The 24232-nt window shown below is 47.0% G+C and overlaps 1 protein-coding gene across 5 annotated transcripts in view; it reads left to right on the top strand.

Annotated features, from left to right (window-relative positions):
- The first annotated feature begins 2054 nt into the window (after nucleotides 1–2054).
- The window catches only part of CABIN1 (calcineurin binding protein 1), a 242372-nt gene continuing 220194 nt past the window's right edge, over nucleotides 2055–24232 (top strand). For 2 of the 5 annotated variants that reach the window (XM_088477854.1, XM_088477857.1), the window contains exons 1-4: nucleotides 2114–2216; nucleotides 3638–3684; nucleotides 3767–3859; nucleotides 6824–6937. In XM_088477854.1, coding sequence (XP_088333980.1) covers nucleotides 3682–3684; nucleotides 3767–3859; nucleotides 6824–6937 — 210 coding nt within the window. In that variant the 5' untranslated portion in view covers nucleotides 2114–2216; nucleotides 3638–3681. The other 3 variants (XM_088477855.1, XM_088477856.1, XM_088477858.1) reach the window with 3 other exon arrangements.

Here is a 24232-nt window from a genome sequence, read left to right on the forward strand (position 1 = left end):
CCATTCAAGTGCGGGACAATTATAATACAGAGAACTGTCTTAAGGAGTGTGGAATAGGTTAACATTGGCTCAGAACCTTTGTGAAAGCTCAGACGGCTTGCAGATCTTTTCTTCATTTTTTACTCCAAATAATATGCTTCGTTTATAACCTGACATAATTGGTCTTAAATTATTTTATTTATTGATATATTTTTATTGTGATTTTTTTATTGTTTTTTTTATGGCCATATGTATAAATATATTTAATATAATTGAGGTATTCAAGTCTCCAATTAGCAGCGCTTCTTATGTTCCTTTACCTTCCTTGTTTTTAGTTTGAGAGGTGTGGCAGTTACCTCTAATAAGAAGCTGCAGCATCAATTGGATAGATACATATTTTCATTTGTTTCCATATTAGGATTAGGCGCCAGGAGGTGTATGTGTTTTTGTATTTTCCAATATCATACTTGCCTAATCTGTTGTATTTTTTATGATTATGCAATATGCAGCAAATTACTTCATCATGGCCCCATTGTATCACTTCCTCCACACCGGCCCTATGGATCTCCCCTCTGTGATATCCCAAATATGCTACAGATCATGGACATATCTCTATTACTATGCACACAGGCCCCTGATCCAGTGGGGCCCACATCGCACACCCTGTTCCCATTCATGATACTTACCTCATTGTCTGCACTGCAGAAATCAGTGGCAAAATGATGCCGACTCCATTTTTCCTAAGATCTGTGCATGCGCAATAGACTGGCACAGTGCCAGTCTCCTCGGGAATGCATCCTGAGTCAGCGCTCTTCCCATTTCTAGGGATGTCCATAGGTAACTGATGGTTAGAAACCATTGATGTATCCGATGCCGATGGTTTTGCCTTTTGGTTCTGGTAGTGTTATGGTTACCACCATTGCATGCTTCTTTCCGATGATGCTGTCACTCCTGCTGCATACGTCATAAAGGAGGAAGTCTATGGGCCGGATTCAGAGCCGCACATAATGCTGATGTTCCGTAGTTAGGTGATTTTTTTGCGCATGTGTGAAACTTTCTATAAACTTGCATGGCGCATTCATTACACAAAGTACGACCAAAAGGTGCTGTTGCAATCAAGATAAACAGTATCAGAAATGTGGAAAAGTGATGGACGTTCCTGGGAGGTGGGTAAAAATCACGCAAAACTGGTCCGTTCAGTGGGTGTGTCATAGACGCACAGCCACACACATAGGAGGCCATAGACGGAGAAACTGCACCTATCATGGGGCTGGTGAAAGTTTTGATGGTGGCTTATTAGGATGCGCCAATTGGTATTACTGGGTGCATGGATGCTAAAAGTTGGATTCTCAGTCTTTGAACATCCGGCCGCACGGATAGACACGGGAAGGAGTTTATATCAGCACTTGCATAAAGTCGCAGATGGGCAACCGCCAATAGACGCTGCTGCCTGCGCCCAACTCAGAATGAGGCCCTATGCTTGTAGCTGGGTTTATTTGTGCATGGACTTACAATCTGCCCATTGTGCATGCACAGCAGCAAACCACTGAATGGTTCAGAAGCAATGGTTACATATCATCGCAAGGTTTGTAATGATGGCGGCAAAATACATTAAAAAAACATGCCATCCTTCCAATGGCCATCCCTACCCATTAGCCAGCAGTCTTTGTGATCAGGAGAATCCAGCTGGAGTCAGTCACTGGCAGCACTGCACACACCACTAGCAGGAGAATTATATGGACAGCTGGTTCATGTAGAAAAATATGGATTTATTTTTTTACAGCAACTGACACTTAAAATCTATAACTACATAGCAGCCATGTCCCTGGGCTTAGCAACACTTTCAAAATGATAGCATTATTAAGTAACACGGGAGGGAGGTCATGAAAGATAATAATATAATAATGTCTCTCGTACACACACACTAATTTACTACCAGAAGCCACTTCCGGTACTTGATGACAATGACACTACTACACTCAGATCTCGTCGTCTATACTCAAATACAGTACTGAGGGCAGGCACAGCTGCTGCTTCCGGGAGTACCAATGTGGCGGCTACCTTGCCGCATATGTCTCTCTATTGGGTTGGCTGGTAAAAAAGAATCCTGTGATTGGCAGCTGGAGGTGAGGTTAGCCTATGGCTAGCAATGATACTGCAGGGTGCAGTGGGTCGTGGGGTCCTGCACGGATGATGAGTGCGGGACCAGGAGGAGGCGGTTGCCGTGGTGACCATAGGTGAGTGTCACGGTCTCCTCCCGGTGATCGTCCCTGCGGGGAGGCCCATTGCATCTGCAGTGCCGAGTCACCCCACTGTGATGTGCAGCAGAGAGAAGAGGGCTATGTATCCAGGCCGATCAGCCTGACTGATCCTCACAGGAGAACAGTCCCTTAATGGAAGGAGGTTCATCACTGAGGGCCAAGAGAGAAGCTATTTGCATTCCACTACCTCATGCATTGTGTAATGTGTATTACTGGCCAACTTGCAATGTGGACTGCAGCTACACTACATTTACAGATTTACTAGCATCAACATTGCGTTTATTATGACCATTTAGTTATATAGCGCCAACATACCTTCCAGTGCTTTACTGTTTGTGTTATTATGTTTAGAGGATATACTATGTAGGTAGGTTATTAGCTATGCTAACCAAAATAATTAAAGCAAATTATTAAGAGAAATACCACCACAAGCTAGAGTTGCAGTTACTTACTGTTTGTGTCTTTTATTTGTCATTAGCAATTATTTATATTTTTGTGTTAAAATACAGTTAGTTGTGTAATAGTTAGATGATCATGTCTGCTGCAGCAAGAGGCTCCTGAGGCAGCTAAATGCAAGAAACCTAACCAAGTGAGACCTGAGTGATGTGAGATAGGATAAGGGATGAGGGAGGTTGGTACAGGCTCAGCCACTCAGCACATTTTTCTTTATATGTCTTGTAATAAGTCCTATCCTCGAATCGAACATCTTCCTTTTAAACAGTTAATGGGCTGAATACTGTACTGTCAAAGGTAGTGATCAAAATTTAACTTCAAATCCTTATGTAATTCTGGTTAACTTTACATTGTTTTTATAACATTGAATAGATGACACTGCTGTATGTCTACAAGTTTCCATATAAAGATCAAAACAAAGCATTTATTTCTATGATAGTTTTCCTGTAGCAGTACCAATATTTTGGATATTTAAGGAACAAAACAAAAATCAATGTAGTTTATGCTTGTGACCCGATGGTCATACTCCACTCTCCAGTCAGATTTGTCTTAGGGTTCCTCTCCCCATCAGTAACCTGCGGTTATTGACCACTCCAACTCGTGTTTCTCACCCACCAGACACTCGCTGACTGTAAGTGTTAACCCAGTATGGGGCAATGTCTTTGGCTGGGACTGAAGTACACTGGCTTTTTAAAAATGTACACCTTGTACATTTAATTTTGCATTACTATATAGGTAATGTAAACACAGGTTAATAATTAACCTTTAAGGCCAGATCATGTGTGGGGGCTGGAGAACAGGGGAACTAGGTACAATGATGTAATAGTTTGTAACAAGAATATACATTCAAATAGTTTTTTATACATATTGTGAAATCAATATAGCATTAACTGTGTGTTGCTTCCACATATTAACTGTCTGCTTCTCTTTATTCTTCCTTTTAGAATGGATACCCTTCAGCTGCTGTATTAACACTAAATGATACAGAATGGTAAACTCCTATACATTTAAATATGTCAATGCTTCTAAGTATATGTAACTATAGATAACTTGTTTGTGTTCTTTTACACTAGATCCGCATAGCAGCATTAAACGCAGCTTCTGCTGTGGAGGGAGACCATGAAGAGACTTTTAAAAGTCACAAAACGCAGACAAAAGAGGCTCAGGTGAGATGAGCTCATAATTAATTCATTAATATTAGGGGTGAGCGGGTTTGGATTTCTGAAATCCGAACCCCCCGGAGCCCCCCCGATCCGAGTCCGATCCGAGTCAGGCTCGACTTTTCCCGCCTGACTCGGATCTGAAATCGAGGCAAAACGTCATCATCCCGCCTTCCGAGTCTCGCGGGTTTTGGATCCTATATAAGGAACCCGCGTCGGCACCATTTTCTCACTCGGCTGTGGACAGTGAAGAGGGAGGGTGGGAGTTAGGGCTGGCTGGGCTGTGTAGTGTAGTGTAGTGCAGAGTAGTGTTGTGCTGTGCTGTGCTGCGCTGTGCTGCTGTTGTCCACTACTTCAAAGTCCATAGGGACTGGCTGTGTTGTGCTGTGCTGCTGTTGTTAATAGGGGCTGTGTCCACTACTTCAAAGTCCATAGGGGCTGGCTGGACTGTGTTGTGCAGTCAGTTCTCCATAGGGGCTGTGTCCACTCCAAAGTCCTGTGCAGTGTCCCAGTCCTAAAGGGGTGCTGTAGTGTTGTCCAGGGGGTGCTCTGTCCATCAGGGGTGCTCCCCCCAAGTGCTAAAAAAATATTTTTTGTGTGTTTGTGAATTGTGTGCGCAGTAGCCGCACGTGCATCAACAAAGTAGTGCCAAGCGTGCGCCTGTGTCATAAGTAAAGGGCCGGCTGGCTTGACCGTTAAAGGGTGCTGTAACCCCCAAAGTACACTCCAGTCCAAACCAAAAAAAATATATATTTTCTGTGTTTGTGAATTGTGTGCGCAGTAGCCGCACGTGCATCAACAAAGTAGTGCCAAGCGTGCGCCTGTGTCATAAGTAAAGGGCCGGCTGGCTTGACCGTTAAAGGGTGCTGTAACCCCCAAAGTACACTCCAGTCCAAACCAAAACAAAATATTTTTTCAGTGTTTGTGAATTGTGTGCGCAGTGTGCACCTGTGTCCCATAAGTAAAGAGCCGGCTGGCTCATTTCTTAAAGGGTGGTGTAACCCACAAAGTGCACTACTCTCCAGCAAAAATAAAAACATATTTTCTGTGTTTGTGTGCACCTTAGCCGCACGTATATATCAATATAACATAAATGGAGGACCAAACTGTCTCCGATAAAAATAAAATAGGGAAAGATCAAGAACCACTTCCTCCTAGTGCTGTTGCTGCTGCTGGGAGTCGTTCATCATCCCAGAGAGGAAGTAGGAACATCACTACTTTTACTAAACAATTGACCGTCCAACAGTCCCTAGCGAGGAGGATGAAGTACGACAGCAGTCATCCTGAAGCAAAACGTATAACTGAGGCCTTGACTGCTATGTTGGTGTTAGACGTGCGTCCGGTATCCGCCATTAGTGCAGTGGGATTTAGACAATTGATGGAGGTAGTGTGTCCCCGGTTCCAAATCCCGTCTAGATTCCACCTGCATCCTCAGAGCAGCAGCGACAAGCGTGCGTCTGTCTGTTAAAGGGTGGTGACACCCTCAAAGTGTGCTACACAAACAATAAAAATATTCTTCTTTTTTATGTCTTTGTGAATTGTGTGGGCTGTAGCCGCACTTGCATCCTCAAAGCAGCAGCGACAAGCGTGCGTCTGTCTGTTAAAGGGTGGTGACACCCTCAAAGTGTGCTACACAAACAATAAAAATATTCTTCTTTTTTTTCTGTCTTTGTGAATTGTGTGGGCTGTAGCCGCACTTGCATCCTCAAAGCAGCAGCGACAAGCGTGCGTCTGTCTGTTAAAGGGTGGTGTAACCCTCAAAGTGCGCTCCACAAACAATAAAAATATTCTTCTTTTTTTTTCTGTCTTTGTGAATTGTGTGGGCTGTAGCCGCACTTGCATCCTCAAAGCAGCAGCGACAAGCGTGCATCTGTCTGTTAAAGGATTACATCGGTGACAGCTTCCAAGTAGGCATGTCAGACAGTCCGTACCTGTACTGGCAGGAAAAAGAAGCAATTTGGAGGTCCCTGTACAAACTGGCTCTATTTTACCTGAGTTGCCCCCCCTCCAGTGTGTACTCCGAAAGAGTGTTTAGTGCAGCCGGGAACCTTGTCAGCGAAAGGCGTAGGAGGTTGCTTCCACAAAATGTGGAGAAGATGATGTTCATAAAATGAATTATCAACTCTTCCAGGGAGACCAGCCTCCAGAACGTACAGAGGGACCTGTGGTTGTGGATTCCAGCGGGTACGAATTAATACTCTGTGAGGATGAGGATGTACACAACACTGAAGAGGGTGAGGAATCGGTGGATGAGGAGGATGAGGACGACATCTTGCCTCCGTAGAGCCAGTTTGTGCAGGGACAGATTAATTGCCAGCTTGTTTTGTGGGGGCCCAAACGAACCAATCATTTCAGCCACAGTCGTGTGGCAGACCCTGGCGCTGAAATGTTTGGTTTGTTAAAGTGTGCATGTCCTGTTTATACAACATAAGGGTGGGTGGGAGGGCCCAAGGACAATTCCATCTTGCACCTCTTTTTTTTCTTTGCATTATGTATAATTTGGGGCCTAGTTTTTCAAACTGCCATCCTGTCTGCCACTGCAGTGTCACTCCTAGATGGACCACGTGTTTGTGCCGCCCACTCGTATCTCTTAGCATAGTCATCCAGCTACCTCGGTGCAACCTTTTGGACATAAAAACACTATTGTATGATGTGAGGTGTTCAGAATAGACTGGAAATGAGTGGAAATTAAGGTTATTGAGGTTAATAATAGCATAGGAGCAGAAAAACCCACAAATTCTGTGATTTTAGCTGTTTTTATGCTTTTATTCAAAAAAATACAGATCCAAAACACAAAACCCAGAACCCAAAACACGGAAGGGTGGTTTTGGCAAAACCAATCCAGATCCAAAACACGAAGAAAGATCCAGATCCAAAACCAAAACACGAAAAGTGGCCGGTGCACACCCCTAATTAATATGTAGAGCTTGTTAATGTACATCAGACTGTAATATTTCCATCTGTTTGTAGGAAGCTGAGGCGTTTGCCCTTTACCACAAGGCCTTAGACCTACAGAAGCTTGACCGCTATGATGAGTCCTCCCAAGCCTATCACCAGCTACTGGACACCCGTCTTCTGCAGGAGGTATGATGAACTGTCTAACTGCTCCCGGATATTTTGTATTTACATCTCATGTATTAGTTGTTTCAAAACAGGTAAATTATTTCTTTTTAATAACACTATTACATTTCTTTTTCAGGGTCCATAGGGCTTCACAGGGATACCATGGGGTGTAGGTGGTGGATAAGGACCGGACACCAAACAGATAAGCTTTTAACTGCCAGGATACAACTGTCCTTCCCCCCTATACCCCGCCCCTGAGCCTGAGGCAAATCAGTTTGCTTGCTGTTCTGCAGGAATCGGTTCACCTCTTTATTGCAGCCCAAAGCTTTATTTTTATGAGTTACTTTATTTCTCTTTTTTACTACTGAGCGTGCAGCATTAGACTTTCCATGGGACTTCAAAGCTGCCGCTCCATCACCCCCCTGGGCGCAGTAACGCCAGCTGCGACTAGTGCTCTTGGCACCCCGGGGACCTTGCTAGCCGGCCTTGCAGGAAGACCCAGACTCCAGGGCAAGGTAAGGCGGGTCACCGCTTGCGGTAGCCTGCGGCTGGGCGGTCTTACCTCCAGGCTCAGGGGACAGACCGGAGGTGCTGAGCGTAAACACCGGCTTTGTCCACGTGATCCACTAGACCACCAGGGTACATATTGAGCGGGAATCCAGCTTCCCGGTGGTTAAAAATCAGCCTGGGGAGGTCAGCTTTCCCTATTACAGCGGCCCCTTCCCTCAGCTCAGGGTGCCATTCCTCTGAGGTCTAGCTTCTCTGAGCTGCTCTCCTCCTCCGACCCCGCCCCTCGATGGTCTCGGGCGGCCATCTTCTACAGGCTCAGCCACAGAAATCCTGGGTCCCGTCCCCCTACATACCTCTCCTTGGAGCCAGGTTATGTAGCTCTACAGCCTACCATACACTGAGTCTGAGTAGTTGATTGTAGTGCCCCTTTGCAGTTACATTGTTTACTGTATTGTATGTGACTTATGCTAGTGCTGTCTGTATAATTTCTCTATACTGTCAGCTTATGCCTTTCCCTTTTCGCTCTCTCTTACCCTTATATACAGGTTTTCTGTACCTCACATTTCTTGTATTTGTGAAGGTTGTCACATACTGTTGGTCACTGCACTGTGCGATACTATGTGTTGTGCTCCTGCAGCTTATCCAAGCATAGGCAGGATCACTACACTGCATACCCACTTGTATTTAGAATACTTTCTTATACTTTGTAGTTGCATATTGCTCAATGCCATATTGTGTGCTATACTACTCTGCAGCTATGTCTAGCAAAGGCAAGAGTAGCAAGCAAGCTGTTGCTCCCATACTGCTCTCATGCAAAGTATGTGCTGCAGGCTTAAATTATTAGGATTTAATGCAGGATGGGCTATGTGCAAGGTGTTATTCCCCACCAGGCCAATTAGACCCTCCAGCCCCTGCCCAGGAGTCCCCCTGGACTTCCTTTTCTCAGGTGCTGGCTACTATTGCGGACCACCTAGCAGTCCCGGCAGTAATTCCCCCTATGGGGTTGCCACAATAGGTACAAGCAATACAGGTACCTCCTATGCCCCCTACATGGGTTGACTTGCTCTCTACTTCTATACAGAGTCTAGCGGCTACCTCTACAGCCTTTCAAAACATGTTGCAAGGTGAGAAGCCACTACCTAGTAAGATTCCTAAGCGTCCTGTGCTATCTGCACAGTCTACGCAGCTCTCAGATTCTGAGGTGTCATCTGGGGAGGCAGACGATGCTGATCTCTCTAACACTGAGTCCCCTTCGGTGGAGGAAGAGATTCAGTCTAAGATTTATATACCTGATTTGGTGCATGCTGTCAGATCTATCCTACAGATAGAAGATGATGAGCCTGCCCCCAAATCAAAGCACCCACTGTTTAAACTTCAAAAAGTGGCCTCAGCAGAGTTTCCTCTCTCTGATCAACTAGCTGAACACATGGCAGAAGCTTGGCAGACTCCGGGTAAGAGGTTTCAGCTTCAAAACTGCCTGACCTCTTGTTATCCCTTTCCTACAGCTCATTGTGCAAGATGGGAAGCCCCCCCAGCAGTGAATTCCCATGTTACGCGATTGATTCAAAGCTCCACATTACCGATCCTTACAGCCTCCTCCCTGAGGGACCCTACAGATAGAAAGATTGAATCTGGTCTAAAATCTGTGTACTCTCTAGCAGGAGCTATTGCTCGCCCGATAATGACTATTGGGTGACTAAGCAATTGAGAGCTGGGCAGACGCCCTAGAGGAGTATTTTCCCTCAGAGGCCTCTCTGGATCAAATATCCTGTTTAGCTCACATAAACGATGCAGCCCCATATATATGAGAAGCGACTTTGGATGCTAGTCTTCTGGCCTCTAGAGCATCGACCACATCTGTGTCCTCCCGCCGCATTTTTTGGCTGCAGTCATGGAAAGCTGATGCAGACTGTTAAGAAGGCTTTAGAGGCATTACCTTACAATGGAGAAATTCTGTTTGGCCCAGACTTAGTCAAGATTGTAGCCACATTGGCGGCATCAAAGACTGCTTTTCTGCCATCAGCAACTACTGCAAAACCGCGGTCAACGTCCTTTAGGTCCTTTCGTCCCCAAGGAAAGTCTAAGGGTCATTCCTTTCCTAGGCAATTGGCTTCAACTAGGGCCGCAAAGTCCAGGACCAGGCAGACCTGGGCCACCATACCTTCAAAATCTGAGGACAAGCCTTCAGCTTGATGGGACAGGCCCCCCTGGGGGACCCCAGATTAGGAGGCAGACTTCTTCAGTTTGCCCAGTGCTGGTGTCAAACCACCACAGACGCTTGGGTAATAGAAGCGGTCTCTCACGGGTACGCCCTCTCATTTCTAAGACCGCCAACCCACCAATTTTTCTGCACAGGCCCTCCCATCAGACCCGATTAAGGCCCTGCTCATCCAGAAAGCCAATCAGTCTCTGCTGCAAGCGGGGGTAATAATCCCAGTGCCGTTGTCACAGCGAGGGAGCAGTTATTATTCTACTCCTGTTTCTGGTTCAGAAGCCAAATGGGTCTCATCGGCCTATCCTCAACCTCAAATCCCTGAATAATTAATCAGGGTGCCTAGGTTCCGGATGGAAACCCTACGCTCTATTGTCCTAGCTATGGAGCCTGGGGACTTTATGGTATCTCTGGATATTCAGGACACGTACCTATAGTGCCCTCTCATCAGAGATCTCCGGTTTGCTGTCCTACACCAACATTTCCAATTCCTGGCTCTGCCCTTTAGACTTTCTACAGCTCCACGGGTATTACAAAAATGATTGCTATCTTGGCGGCCCATCTGCGTGGTCAGGGGGTCAGGCTGCTGCCATACCTGGACGACCCCTTGATCTTGGCATGATCCCCAGAGGTTCTTCAACACCATCTTCAGGTAACCATTGCCTTCCTACAAAGGCACGGCTGGTTAATCAACTTGAAGAAGTCCTCCTTGAACCCTTCACAAAGGATGGTCCATCTGGGAGCTCTGTTAGATTCTCAGGATCAGAGAATCTTCCTGACAGCAATTTCGTGTGCAGATTCCTCCACAGTTGCCGAGTGTCAGTCCACTCAGCAATGCAGACTCTGGGGTCTGCATTGCTGACCTTCAACGTGGTGGAGTGCGCTCAGTTCCACTCCATGCCCCTGTAACAACTAATCCTCTCCAGGTGGAACGGGTTGCCCCATCGGCTCAAATCTCAGACGATGGTTCTCTCTCTGGAGGTTCGTCGGTCCCTCTCATGGCGGTTACAGATGTCGCCCCTCTCGTGGTAGTTACAGACGTTGCCCCTTTTGGATCCCGGACTGGGTACTCCTAACAATGGTTACGGACGTCGGTCCCTCTCGCCCCATCGGCTCAAATCTCAGACGATGGTTCTCTCTCCGGAGGTTCGTCGGTCCCTCTCGTGGTGGTTACAGACGTCGGTCCCTCTCGTGGTGGTTACAGATGTCGCCCGTTTTGGATCCCGGACTGGGTACTCCTAGCAATGGACCCCACCTTCCGGGGCTGGGGCGCAGTCACTGGTCAACGCTCCTTACAGGGCCGTTGGTCGAGTCGACCCTGCCAATCAGTGTAAGTAACCAGGGAGGCACTCGTAGTCGGTCAGCAATGGCAGAAGTGTCACGCAATCTCACATAGGCCAAAGGCCACCTCCCGGTCATCTCAGCAGTATTCATTCTGGGAGTCCTCAATTGGGAAGCGGACTTCTTCAGCCATTACGATGTGCATGCCGGGGAGTGGTATCTCCACACAGACGTCTTTCAACTCCTAGTGAGCAGACGGTGCATATCAGAGGTGGACCTCATGGCCTCCCGACACAATCACAAGCTGCCGCTATATGGGTCCAGAACAAGGGATGCCGAAGCAGCCTTTGTAGACGCCTTGTAAGTGAAGTGGACCTTCCATCTGGCATACCTATTTCCTCCAGTCTCCCTTCTTCCTCGGAAGTTCAAGCAAGACGGAGACACGGTCCTGCTGGTAGCTCTATTCTGGCCTGCAAGCCATTGGTACTCAGATCTTCAGAGCCTCTCTATAGATGCCCTGTTTCTACTGCTTCAATGACCGGACCTATTGTCTCAAGGTCCCTGTCTTCACCCTGACCTGGGTTGTCTGTCTTTGTTGGCGTGGCTCTTGAGACATCCCTTTTAAGGTCAAAAGGGTTTTCTCGCTCTGTGGCCCAGACTATGCTTAGAGTGCGTAAGCCGGCCTCTGCCCAGATCTACTATAGAGTGTGGCGTACATACGTCCAATGGTGTGATACCAAGAGCTATGACACTCAGGTGTTTCGGGTTGCTAGAGTCCTGGCCTTCCTCCAAGCTGGATTGGACCTCGGACTTACCTCCACTGAAAGTGCATGTTTCTGCTCTGTCCATCTGGTTCCAGCATAGAATTGCTTCTCTGCTGGATGTCAACACCTTCCTTCATGGTGTCCTCCGTATACAACCCCTCCTTTGTCCCTCCTGTCGGTCCGTGGGATTTGTCAGTGGTTCTCCAGGCCCTGCAGGGCACTCTATTTGAACCCTTGGAATCTATGGAGCTCAGGTGGCTCACAGCAAAGACTCTTTTCCTCCTAGCTATGGCGTCCGCCCTTAGGGTGTCAGATTTAGGGGTGCTTTCCTGTCGCTCCCTATTTCTGATCTTTCACCAGGACAGGGCTGTTCTTCGGACTCGTCCTGGTTTCCTTCCCAAAGTTGTTATTTGTTTCCATATTAATGAGGAAATTGTACTCCCAGCCTTCCAATCACCAGACAGACCTCTCGGCTGGTGAGGCCTCCTTAGATGTGGTCTGTGATCGTACCAGTTCTCTTCGGAAAACCAACTCCCTATTTGTGCTCTATGGATTTCACAAGAAGGGATGGCCAGCCAATAACCAGACATTGGCCAGATGGCTTTGCATGACTCTCTCACAGGCTTACACACAGGCAGGCCTTCCTGTACCGACTACTGTCACTGCTCATTCCACTTGCTCTGTGGGTCCCTCGTCGGCAGCTCGCAGTGGCACCTCAGCTGAACAGCTTTGTAAGGCGACCAAGTGGTCTTCTGTCCACACCTTTCTTAGGTTCTATGCCTTCGATACATTTGCCTTTCAGGATGCTTAATTTGGACGCTGGCTTCTCCTTTCAGCTCAGGAGCGTCCCTTCCCTTGAATAACTGCTTTGGGACATCCCCTGTGGAGCCATATGGACCCTGAAGAAGAAAATGAGAGTTATGGTAAAACTTACCTTTGTTAACTCACTTTCTTCGAAGTCCAGGCTATGTTTCCTGGTCACCGGTTTCCTGTCTCCTTGCATGTGAGAGTGTGATTCTTCTTCTCTTCTTTCCTCCTCCTGCTTTGGGCTTGTTAACGAACTGATTTGCCTCAGGCTCAGGGGCGGTGTATAGGGGCGAAGGACCATTGCATCCTGGCAACTGTTTGGTGTCCGGTCCTTATCCACCACCTACACCCCAAGGTCTACCTGTGGACCCTATGGACTTTGAAGAAAGAGAGTTAACAAAGGTAAGTTTTACCATAACTCTAATTTTTCCTTTGCAACAACAGTATACACTGGGCCTGATTCAGTACAAAATGCAAATGCGATCGCAGCTGCGAAATCGAACGCAACGCAGCTGTGAAAATATGGTAAAAGCTTGCCAAAGCACTGCTGACATAAAGACGCCCACTGCTGCTTTCTCACATCTGTCCGCTGTCGCTCTTCTGTGTAAACATCGGTACCATCGTTGCACATCGACCACTCACGCAGCATTTACACCAGGTCTGATCTGCCGCAGACACTGCAAGTCTCTGCGCACCCAGTGGGCTCTCAAGCTGTGTATGCAATCGCAGTGGCTAATTTATGAACGCCTTCATAAAGCTGTTTACACAGTGAAACGTGCACGTTGGCGTTTCAAGCGGGTCCACCACATGGTCCCATGAAAATGTATATATCATGCTTGTACTAGTTCAGAAGTGATAACACTATAAATATATGGTGTGGTAGTAATGCTACTTGAGTAGGGGTGATGTTAACATTGCAGTAACATTATTCATTGGCAGCACAGCTTAAAGTGATCTGTGAGCTTCATATGAATTGATCAGTCATAATAAAACTGACATTATATAGCAGTATTAGTGTGACGCTCTTCTATGCTCACAAACCAATGTGTATTAACTGAATAAATTGTGACACATGAGACAGCAAAAGGTAATAAGTATTGTTATGTGATTGTCTGACCTTTAAAGGATTGAACCAGCAGTAATGCCTTATATTAAAGGAGGACATTATTGCTGACGTTTTCGCAAGCCACTCAAGTAGATGTGATATTATTACCACCAATATTAGTGAATTCCTTTATTAATTTAGCTCTATGACCAGCAAGGAGCATTTATATGTAGGTTATTAGATATATTGAATATACATATTACATATAATTTTGCTCCGGTTCAACATAGTACATTGCTTTCATAATACTGGGAAATTGAAATGGTGGACCCTGCTTTTTTTATACATTTGCTCCCATTTTTCTATCTTTATACACTAATCTATATGTATGTTTATCAATTCAATTAATTATTTTTTCCTCTATTCTTCACTGTACCATTCCCAGTGAGTGGATTTTTTTTTGTATAATAATTAATGATTTTGTGCATGTGCGCCCATCTCTAACAACCCCTAGCCCCTTTTTGTTTAATATATAACTTATGAACACCCAAGCAACGGCATTCAAACGGACAGGCACGCCAGCGTTTTTCCGACCACTCCCACGTCACCATCAAACGCGCACAGCCTGTCACTCACTATGCGGTGGATTTCTCTGTGCGTCCGCAATGTGATGCGCAGTGCGGCTTAAATGCATGCGCAATGGTTAACTATTGTTCGATCTGCATACGTAGTTGCATTTGCGATCACTGCTGAATCAGGCCCTCTGCCTATTGTCTTTCAATGATTGAAATGTTTCAGTTATATGTACATATAAGTGTTGTGGCTGAGCCGCCAGCCAATAACAAGTAGTCCGGGTGGGAAAATGCATGTAAATGGCTAGCAGTGAACGAGTTCCCGAGGATCTCAGTTTCATTGTCTTGCTTTAGTGATGTATTGTTTTATTTGTTTTCTTGTTCATTTGTTTTCTTTTACCTTTCTTTTTATTTAGTACTGTGAATTCTGCAAACATAAATAATTGGGGGTGAGAGGGGGATTTTGAGTGTAACACTTAAGGCCAAATTCTACTGCCAAAATCTTTGGAGTGAGGTGAATATGCTGTGGAGAGTTTTAAGTTAGGGCTATTTCCTCCCAAAGCTGCATAACATAAGTAATACCTGGTTCCTAAAGATTACTAAAGGGGCCTATCCATTACGCGACCTGAAAAACTGAACGACTAGCGTTCAGTCCTTCAGGTCGCCGGGTGCGGTGCCCGCACTGAACGGCGTTCACTGAACATCATTCAGTGCAGAAGACCAACCTCCTATCTGGGAACATGTGGAACCTGATGATCGTAGTCAGGTTGACCAGCATGTTCCGTAGATAGTCGGGGTCAGCAAGGACCCAGCGTGCACGCGCATCGCTGGTCCTTGCCAGCTATCCATTAGACGACTTTCTGAACAATGCGACCAAAATCTCCTGGTTTTGGTTGGATCGTTCAAAAATTTGTGTAAAGGATAGGCCCCTTTACACACAACCTAGTGGTCATCTGATGTTCTTTGTGCTGCTCAGCTTTGTTTCTGCTCACTGCTACTTGACCACTGACTACACAATGCCGCTCTGAATAAAGGACGTGGTGAATGCTTACGACATCAAGGGACTCTCCTCACTCCTAATAACCTGGACTATTCCCAGGATGTATGTTTATCACAGACAACCTGCTTCTAGCAGGAGTGTACTGACAAGCAATAGGTGCGCGCAGTACATCAGTAGACCCCCTGGATTGTGTGAATGTCAAACCCCAGGTAAGCAATACATCAGGTTCAAGTTTTATCTATAATACTTGTCATTTATCCCATCTGGATACAATGGGGTATACAGTGCAGTGGCACTTGCCTACAAAACTTTAAGCTCCTCCCCCATCTATACAACCAATGGGTGCTTGAGAACTTCAGTAGTTTTCAGTGCCTGCCAATGATGGCGCTTTTATCTTCGTTGTTTTTGAGATCTAATTAATTTTTTTATTTTATTTCATTTAATTTTAAAATGAAAAGCTAATCATCTAAGACTTGGTTCTTCATGATACTCATTACAGCATATATGGGGCCGTATACAATTAGTTTTGCACCCACGATACTTTATCGCATGCCGGACTTTTCGCCTACATCGCGTGTTTTGCATGCGGAAAAGTATCGGGCACGCTCCCGCTATTTGCCGTATTCAATTAGAAAGGACGCGAAAACAGCACCCGGCGAAACTGAAACAGGCGAAAAATGTCCTGTCAAAAAATTGGAACTCAGCCTGACACCCCCCAAAAGATGCACCAACATTGGGGATCACTATAGATACCCGAAATTAGCCCTAATGAAGGTATTTGGGGTACTGAAGTTGTGACAGTTGGTGCCAATTAGCGCATTAACACAACTGGTGAAGAATAACATTAAGCAGTATTACCAACTTTGATCTTTTATGACCCCAAAATGAAAGTACTTTTTGGCGGTGTTCTAAGGTCTTTTTTTTTTTTTTTTAAATTAACACAATTTATCTTTGGGGGACTTCCCAAAGGTGTAGGGGGGTTTCCCGAAGTTTGCACCCCAAAACCGCAATTCTGCACTTTTTGTAGTCTTTGGTATTGACACTTTCTGCCTGGCGAAATGACGTCATCCGTGATACTTTTTCGTGGATTTGGACTTTTCGCCTTTAATTGAATACAGCCCTTAGGGTCGTATTCAGTTAGTTTCGTACCCACGATACTTTTTCTCTTGCCGGACTTTTCGCCTACTTCGTGTGTTTTGGACGTGAAAACTTTTAGCGCGCGCCCCCACTATTCGCCATATTAAATTCCAAAGGACGCGAAAACGCGTCCCGGTGAAACTCAAACAGGTAAAGTGCTGTCAGAGATGGGGAAATCAGCCTAACATCCCCCAAAAGATGCACTAACATTGGGGATCAGTATAGATGTCCCCGATTAGCCCCCCTGAAGCTATTTGGGGTACTTAAGTGCTTTAAATTGCCTCTATATAGCGTCTTTGCACAAGTGCTGAAGAATAGTATTAAGCAGTATTTTTTGGAGAAAATAAGTAGTCCTGTCAAATTTGGGGTACTTGAAAATAGGTGCAAGCATGGTTTAAATTCGCTAAAGTGAAGTTTTAAGTGATGTAAAAAACGCACCATCAGTAAGCACCTGCAATCAAAAAACACCTCCCCAATACTTGTAGACCCCTCTAAAGTCTATTTCGCTACTTTTTGTGTGTGTACCCCAACTTTGTACTTTTTCGCCCCCATTTTAATGGTCATTTTTTGGGGTGTTCCTCTTTTTTTAACGCAGTTATCCTTTGGGGGGGGGGCTGTACCTAGGGTGCAGAGTGGTTTCCGCACCTTTGCACCCGAAAACCGCAATTCTAGACTTTTTTCCGCCTGCTATTAGGCAAATCTTTTTCGCCTATTACATTGCCTTGACTTTCTCCTTCATCCACTAGGGGACACTGGAGTTCAAGACAGTGGGGTATAGACGGTGGTAGAGTAGAGCCTGGCGCCTTAAATAATTTAGAAGTGTGACTGGCTCCTCCCCCTCTATGCCCCATCAGCCCCAGTTTTTAGAATGTGCCCGAGAGAGCCGGTCGCACATCAGGCTGTCTCCAGCCTTTTTCATATTTTTTAATTTTTATTTAACACTGAGGACAGGCAGGCTGCTTGTTGTGGCAGTCTGCCTGCTACGTGGGAGCCGCCGGGAAGGGCACCACACGGCTACTGCAGCCTGTGTCCGGTGACCCTGAGGAGGGGGCACACACAAAGGAGTCATCGGACCCCGAGAAGACCCGCCACTGCTGACACCGGCATGTGTCCGGGTTCCTCTCCGCCCCCTCAGCCCAGCATCCCGGCCGTAGCAGCTGTAAGTATGACCACTGCTCCTGATTAGCAGGAGCAGTGGAAGTATAGCTGGGCTCAGTGACACTGTCACTGTTAGGAGGGCCCGACTTTCCCCTCCCCCCGCACCACCCTCTCCCCGACTTCGGATCTCCAGGTCAAGGGGGTCACCAGGTGCTGTAGTCACGAGGGCGCAAATTACAGCCACGGTCGTCGCTGGGGCTGCTGGAGCGAAATGGCGCGTCATGCAATCTAGCGGCGCCTATTATAGTCGGGCTCCCTCCTCACTGCCGCGCTGTGTGCACCACGCGGCTGTCGGCGCTGCTGCATAGGAGAGCTCGTTAGCAGCGCCGATCGCGCTTGCCCTCACTGTCTTAATCAGCGCACGGACCCGGCGTCGAGACCCGCCCTAAACAAACACTTATGGCGCGTCCTGCAACAGTGGCGCCATTTGTAAGGGTTCTCCCCCTTATTGCTCCGCAGCAGCACTTGGAGCATAGCCGGCAAGCACAGCGCTGAGCATCAGCTGACGCTCTCCTCTCCTGCTTAGCAGGAGAGGTGTTCTTTTAAGAGTATGCAGCGCGGACCAGCGCCTGCAAGGGAGCGCGCTTCCCTCTTAAGGAGAGGGGACAGCTTACAATATAAACAACTCCCCCTATTATTAAGAGTGGTCCGTTGTGTAGCACAGCGCTGACTCACTCCTGCTCGGGGAAGAAAATGGAAGTACGGGTCCCGCCGCTAGGTGTAGCCGGCTGAGTCCGGGTCTCCTGCCCCTCCCCCCACAAGGGGGAGATGTGTATTGAAGCTCCGTTAACAGGTAAGTGACAGACGGCTGACTGCGCTATCACTTACAAAAAGCGCTGGAGCTCTCACTGTAGGTACAGCGCCAGTCGCACTGAGGCAGCCTGTATATATTTAACAGGGCAGCACAGACTGTGTAATGGTTAGCATTGCTGCCTCACAGCACTGAGGTCATGGGTTTGTTTCCCACTATGACCCTGTGTGGAGTTTGTATATTCTCCCTGTGCTTGTGTGTGTTTTATAACAGCGTAGCTGTTAGTTTGCTGAGGCGGTGCTTTAATGTATAAGCTCCGGCGCTAGCTACTTCGGGGCACTTGTGTTTAAGCCGCTTCGGCGCCCTCCACAGCAGTATAGCTCATTGCCCTAACACCTGCTGCTCTGATGGATATGTCTAGCCTTTTGCTGCCCCTCCCTCAACCTTGCGCTTAGCAGGTGCACTATGACTCCGCTTTATGCGGTTCTGTTGAGGGGACAGCTTATGTTAGCCGGGACTCTTCCAGGCTAGCATGGACATTTTGCGCACACACAGCGCGGTATAACTTTACCCTAGCGCAGTGTAAGAGTCATCTCTGTCACTTCTGCAGATCGCTCCCCGTGTCCCGGCGCCTACAATGTACGTGTTGTGTGTGTGTATGTAGATGTATATGTAATCCCATATAGGGTGTATGTGTGTGTGTGTATATATATATATATGTGTGTGTGTGTGTGTGTGTATATATATATATATATATATATATATATATATATATATATATATATATATATATGTATACCTTTTTTCTACTCTGCTAATCGGGTGGTCTATGGACAAGCCTTATTCCAGAGAGGTTAATTAGCACACTGCGCAAGGTTGACAAGCGTTCCAGTGCACGCTTTGGCAGCACATATACAAAAATATTGAAACGATATCTGTGGGTGAGGAGAACTCTCCATTGGGTTGGGTCTCAACCCAGCGTTGGCTGAGGGGGCAGGCCTTGGGTCAGGTCCTCCCGAATCATCCATTCTCAGGAACGAGAATGCTGGGCCACTTACCATCCCTGTGGCCCAGCATTATAGGCCGGGACGGCCACTTCTTTAGCTGTGTTAATAACAACAGCAGGCCTTTATCCCCTGTTTAGATGGGGGGATTGCGCTGTGTTTTTTCCCAAGGGACAGGTCTCCCTTTTAATATGTTGGGAAGGCTCTGTTAGAATACAGCTCACTTTTTGGGGACAGTAATCCCTTAAATTTGTGGATTGTTACTCTTCTGCACATATATATAGCTCAACTGATTAAGGCGAGCACTCCAGTAACAGAAGGGTCCCAGGTTCGATACCAGTCTGGGACAGCACGCTGATAAAATATCCTGCCCATTACACCGTAGCAGGCTGATGGCTACACGCAACACTTGAGCAGTCTCCCTGCGTTGAGGTAAGCCACATGTATTTATACTAAGCCCTGCTATAGAACATATACGTGTATTGCTCATGTTCTAATTTTAAATATTATCGTCACCTACTAATCTTGTATGTAGGTATGCATATGTGGAGATATATATATCGCTTCTTATCCTTATAAGGCAGAGGTAGGATCTGTTATCAGTTTTATGTCTGGTACCTAGCTTATTTAAAAGAAGGATTCTGCAATTGAAGTCTGGACTCTCCTCATCCAGTAGTTGGTACAATAACTCCGCTTTACACCATCTCTCCCTAAGGATTTGTATGTGGGTGTGTGTACGTACCTATATTTCCACGGATGGGAAGCCACCTGCGATTACCAAAGCTGTCAGCTTATCCATATATATATGTGTATATATATATTAAATGGTGGCTCTGTAGACTAGAGTCATGTTCTGCAGCTTACATAGTGATAGACATTGCTTCTATTATGAACCCTATACATGACTGGGGCCTTCTTGTATATAAAGATATGTACTTACATCCTCCTGGGGTTATAGTTCCTTCTTGTTAGTCCCTATCTATGGCGCCCCCCTTTTGGGTGATCTATGATTATTTTAACTTTGCACTTGGTAGCAAACTTATAAGACACTGAGAATGCAGGATATAGCAGGACATATATAAATATAGCATGCTGATCTCCCGATGCAGGAGTCTGACAAGTTAACTTGCTATGTTGGCACTACTCTTCCTTTCAAAGAGATGGCCTTCTTATGCAACTATGTTTGTCTGTATGTACGGGTGTATATATACTGATATATTCCCATTCCTTGTATGCATATTTTCTAATAATTGGCAAAACCTGGTTTTTAACCCTATTGGTTATCACTACAGATATGTCCCTTCCTTTCTCGGGATAACTAATGCACTCTGTCTATGTACAGGTACCCTTCTCAGTATAGATTCCAGTACTCCATATTATTGTCTTGTCACATATCTCAATAACATGAGTCTCTAAAGGGCCCCTAGGTACATTCTATCTGTACATAGAGAATCCAGGTTCTATTCTGTAATCAGGGATTCATTTGTTAAATTACATGAAGGCCTAGGGCCCCCGCCGATATAGGCAGGGTCAGGCCTGGATTTTATTAGATTGATGGGCGTAATACACACTTCTCCATTATAAGTGTTAATGTACTGATACTTAAACTAGTAGACCGTTTTGTGGTATAGGTATAATGTCTATATGGATACACATCCCTAATATAACAAGCTCAGGTATAGAGTCCTGTTGAACGACCTTCCTGCCTCCACTAACATTTTCTACTGCAATATCTCCAGACTGAAGTCCGTGCTGTAGAGCATTGGGTCTTAGCCCACTGAAGCTATTCCCTATACCTGACGGGGCAGGTTGCTGTGAGATGAAAAAGGTCAGTGACATTCTACATAGCGTCCAGAGGGCTTTTGGCCGCTCACAGGTAAGCGGGCTTACCCCACTAATGCTCAACCTGTCTTTGCATAGCCGCTTTCTCCCTTATGCACCCTAGCTGCGGTCCTAGCAGCCATCTGCTCTTTTAATCAGTTGGCTCTACACTTTAGAGCTTCCCTGGTGCATAGTTTCAACATTGAGATTAGTGACACTCTTCTACTAGATCTGTTGGGATTATGGACTGAAGCGCTTTGAGGGTCTAGTGCACATCTTTACATTAAAGTGTGACAGTCAATATGTCCTACGCAGGGGGCCTGGTGGATTTCCTGTTCAGTCTCTGTGGATGTTTTCATCACATTGACGGGTACCTGACTGGTACCTTCAGGGTTGTCCTAGTGCTCTAGCCTTGTGGTATGGAATGCTTCCCTATATTGGTAGCTTCCTGGGTGGCTGTTGCATCCGTGCTCTTTAACTACTAGGGTATCCTGGTTGTTCACCCTATGTTCAGGCCAGCGGTTGGTACTGACTACGCACTTCCATCATGTTGGAGGTTGTCTGTTGTTTTGGAGTTTGCTTTTCGACTGCAGGTGTTCAGTCGCTGTTTTCTACTCTGTTTTCAGAATGGGTTGTTCTGCTGTCTGACCCTCTGACAGGTATTGTAATCTCAATCCTCTCGAAGCTGCCTCGGCCTCATTCCCAGTGTGATCTCCACTCGTTGGAGACTTCTATGGTCTCTCCCTTCCGCTGGTTTACAACTTTGTAGTAGTTGGACTTCCAGAATGGTTCATGGTGACTGTTCGGCCTTGACTTTTACCTCTCTGCATACTCTGTTAGGAGTCTGTGGACAGGATCAGCTCTGTTTCTGTAGATTGGTATCGTTATACTTGTATCTTTATGACTATGTCCAACAGTGCTGGTATTCTGCTATCTGCGACTGTTGCAGCTTTCTGTTTCCGAATCTGGTACGGTTTTCTCGAGTTTTGTTCTCGAGTTACTGCCCTTCTCATATGGATTCGGGTTGGAGTTCTCTGCTCCCAACAGTCCGGCTTGGTCTGTTTTTTAGCTGAGCTTACAGCGTTATGATGCTTCTCACCTGAGGGTGTTTTCTCGCTAGCCGCTTATTCCATTCTATTTACGCTGTAAGTTGTGGTATTTCTGTGTCTGTTCCGCAGGGAGTTCTGATTTTCTACTTCAGGGTCCATAGGGTATACACAGGATACCTTGGGTATAGGCGGTGGCGGCAGACATCCAGGCACCACAGAGTTAAATTTTCAGCCTCCCAGGATGCACTGGGGTCCCTCTCCTATACCCCGCCCCCGAGCCTCAGGCCACTCAGTTTTCGTAGGTGCCTGGCCGGACCAGTCGCACCGTACAGAGGGGGGTCTTTTTAAGGCCCCTGAAAATTTCTTCGCAGCTGTGGCTGCACAACTAGAGTGCTCCAGCATAGGACAGTCAGTATTGACGTCCATGCTGTCACTCCTACACCCCGCCGGTACCAGAACGCCGGTACCGATCCGGGGTTGCTGGTAGGTAGCTGGGGTCACAGCTAGTGGTGATCCCCGGCTACCTGGACTGTGGCCGGATGCACGGGGAACAAGGTAAGCGGCGGGGTCCCGCGGTGGGCACCCGCCGGTAACACAGTCCTGTTTGGTCCCCAGGCAGGGGGCTCCCTGGGGACCGGCTGCGCGTGGGGCCAGGTACTGATCCTGCGCCTTCCACTAGACCACCAGGGACAGCGGGCCGCAGCATGTGCGGTACAGCGCGGCGTCCCAGGGGCTAATAGCACGCCAGGGGAGAACGCCTTCCCTGTCTCACAGCCGGCGTCTCCCCCGCTGCACAGTGCCATTCCACAGCGGTCTGAGCGGGCTGTGTCAGCGCTCCTCCCCCGGGCCCGCCTCCTCTCTGCTCCTCGGTGGCCATTTTCTCACTACATGTGCTGGGGATGGCAAACGCTGCTGGAAGCTGATACAGATGCCATTGCGGTCCGGGTCCCCCGCATACCTCTCCTTCAATTAAGGTCAGTGTATGCAGCACTGTTTCCTACCAGGCTCTGGTCTGTGTAGTTGATCGCAGTGCTTGTAATGCAGGATGTTATCTGTGCATTGTATGTGACTTAAATGCTAGCGCTGTTGCCTATACTTTCATTTCTGACTGTCAGCCTTTTCCTATCCCTGTTCTTCTGCTACAGCCCTTGCGGTGCGGTGTTGCGGGGTGTTTATTACCTCACAGTAAACGTGGTTTTTCTGTGTGGGAGGTCACATACGCTCCGTTCACACTCCTCATGTCGGAAAGTGAACGAGGATATCCTCTTCCAGCTATAATGTACTGATATCATGTGCAGTTAGCGGAGGGATATGTAGACGCTGAGGGTTTATGGAGGGCATGTTGTATTATATATCAAGCCCCATTTCTGTCACTGTGCCTGCACAAAAAAAAGGGGACCGCCCTCGGCTGGCTAAGATGCTTACTGCCTTTGTGGGCAATGCCTCCTGCGTTTCCCCATAGGGGTTATCGCAGCCTGTGGTGGTCTCATCACATGCAGGGGTCCCTGGACAGTTGATGGTACCCCAGTGTATCCTGTTTTTCGCCCCCCCAGGTCTCGCAGGAGCCTGTGTGGGTGAATTTATTGTCCAAATGGTATAGCACCTGATGGAAGTTTTACAGGGGGAGTCACCATTTCGGCCTTCTAAACGGCCTTTCGGGTCTCAGACGGGTAAAGACATGACATCTGATGACGGTGACATTATTGACTTTTTCAGACACGAGCCCCTTAGTGCAAAGGAGGCGCAGTCTGGGTCTAAAGTCTATATACCTGGCCTTCTACGGGCAGTCCGTGCGGCTTTGGTTATTACATATCCCCCGTGGCTAAATCCAAATATGCCTTCTTTAAGGATAAGGGTGTTGCCACTGTAATTCCTCTATCTGGTCAGGTGGATCATTTAGAGGAGGCGTGGAAAATCCGGGTAAGCGGTTCCAGCCTCAAAAACGGTTGACCTTTTGCATACCCCTTTTGCGGATAATTACATTTCCGAATGGGAGTTACCTTTACGGGTAGATTCTCATGTTACACGCCTAGTGAGGAGTGCTATGTTGCCCATGCCCTCCAGGTCCTCTTTGAAGGAGGTTCCAGATTGCAAGGTGCAAATATATCTAAAATCCAATATTCCCTTGCTGGAGGGGCTTCCAGGCCGGCTATGGCCGTGTGCTGGGGGGCCAGAGCCATGGAATACTGAGTAGGTAACTGGATC

Source organism: Taudactylus pleione, unplaced genomic scaffold, assembly GCF_031769625.1.
Source record: "Taudactylus pleione unplaced genomic scaffold, aTauple2 ptg000205l, whole genome shotgun sequence".
Taxonomy (NCBI): Eukaryota; Metazoa; Chordata; class Amphibia; order Anura; family Myobatrachidae; genus Taudactylus; species Taudactylus pleione.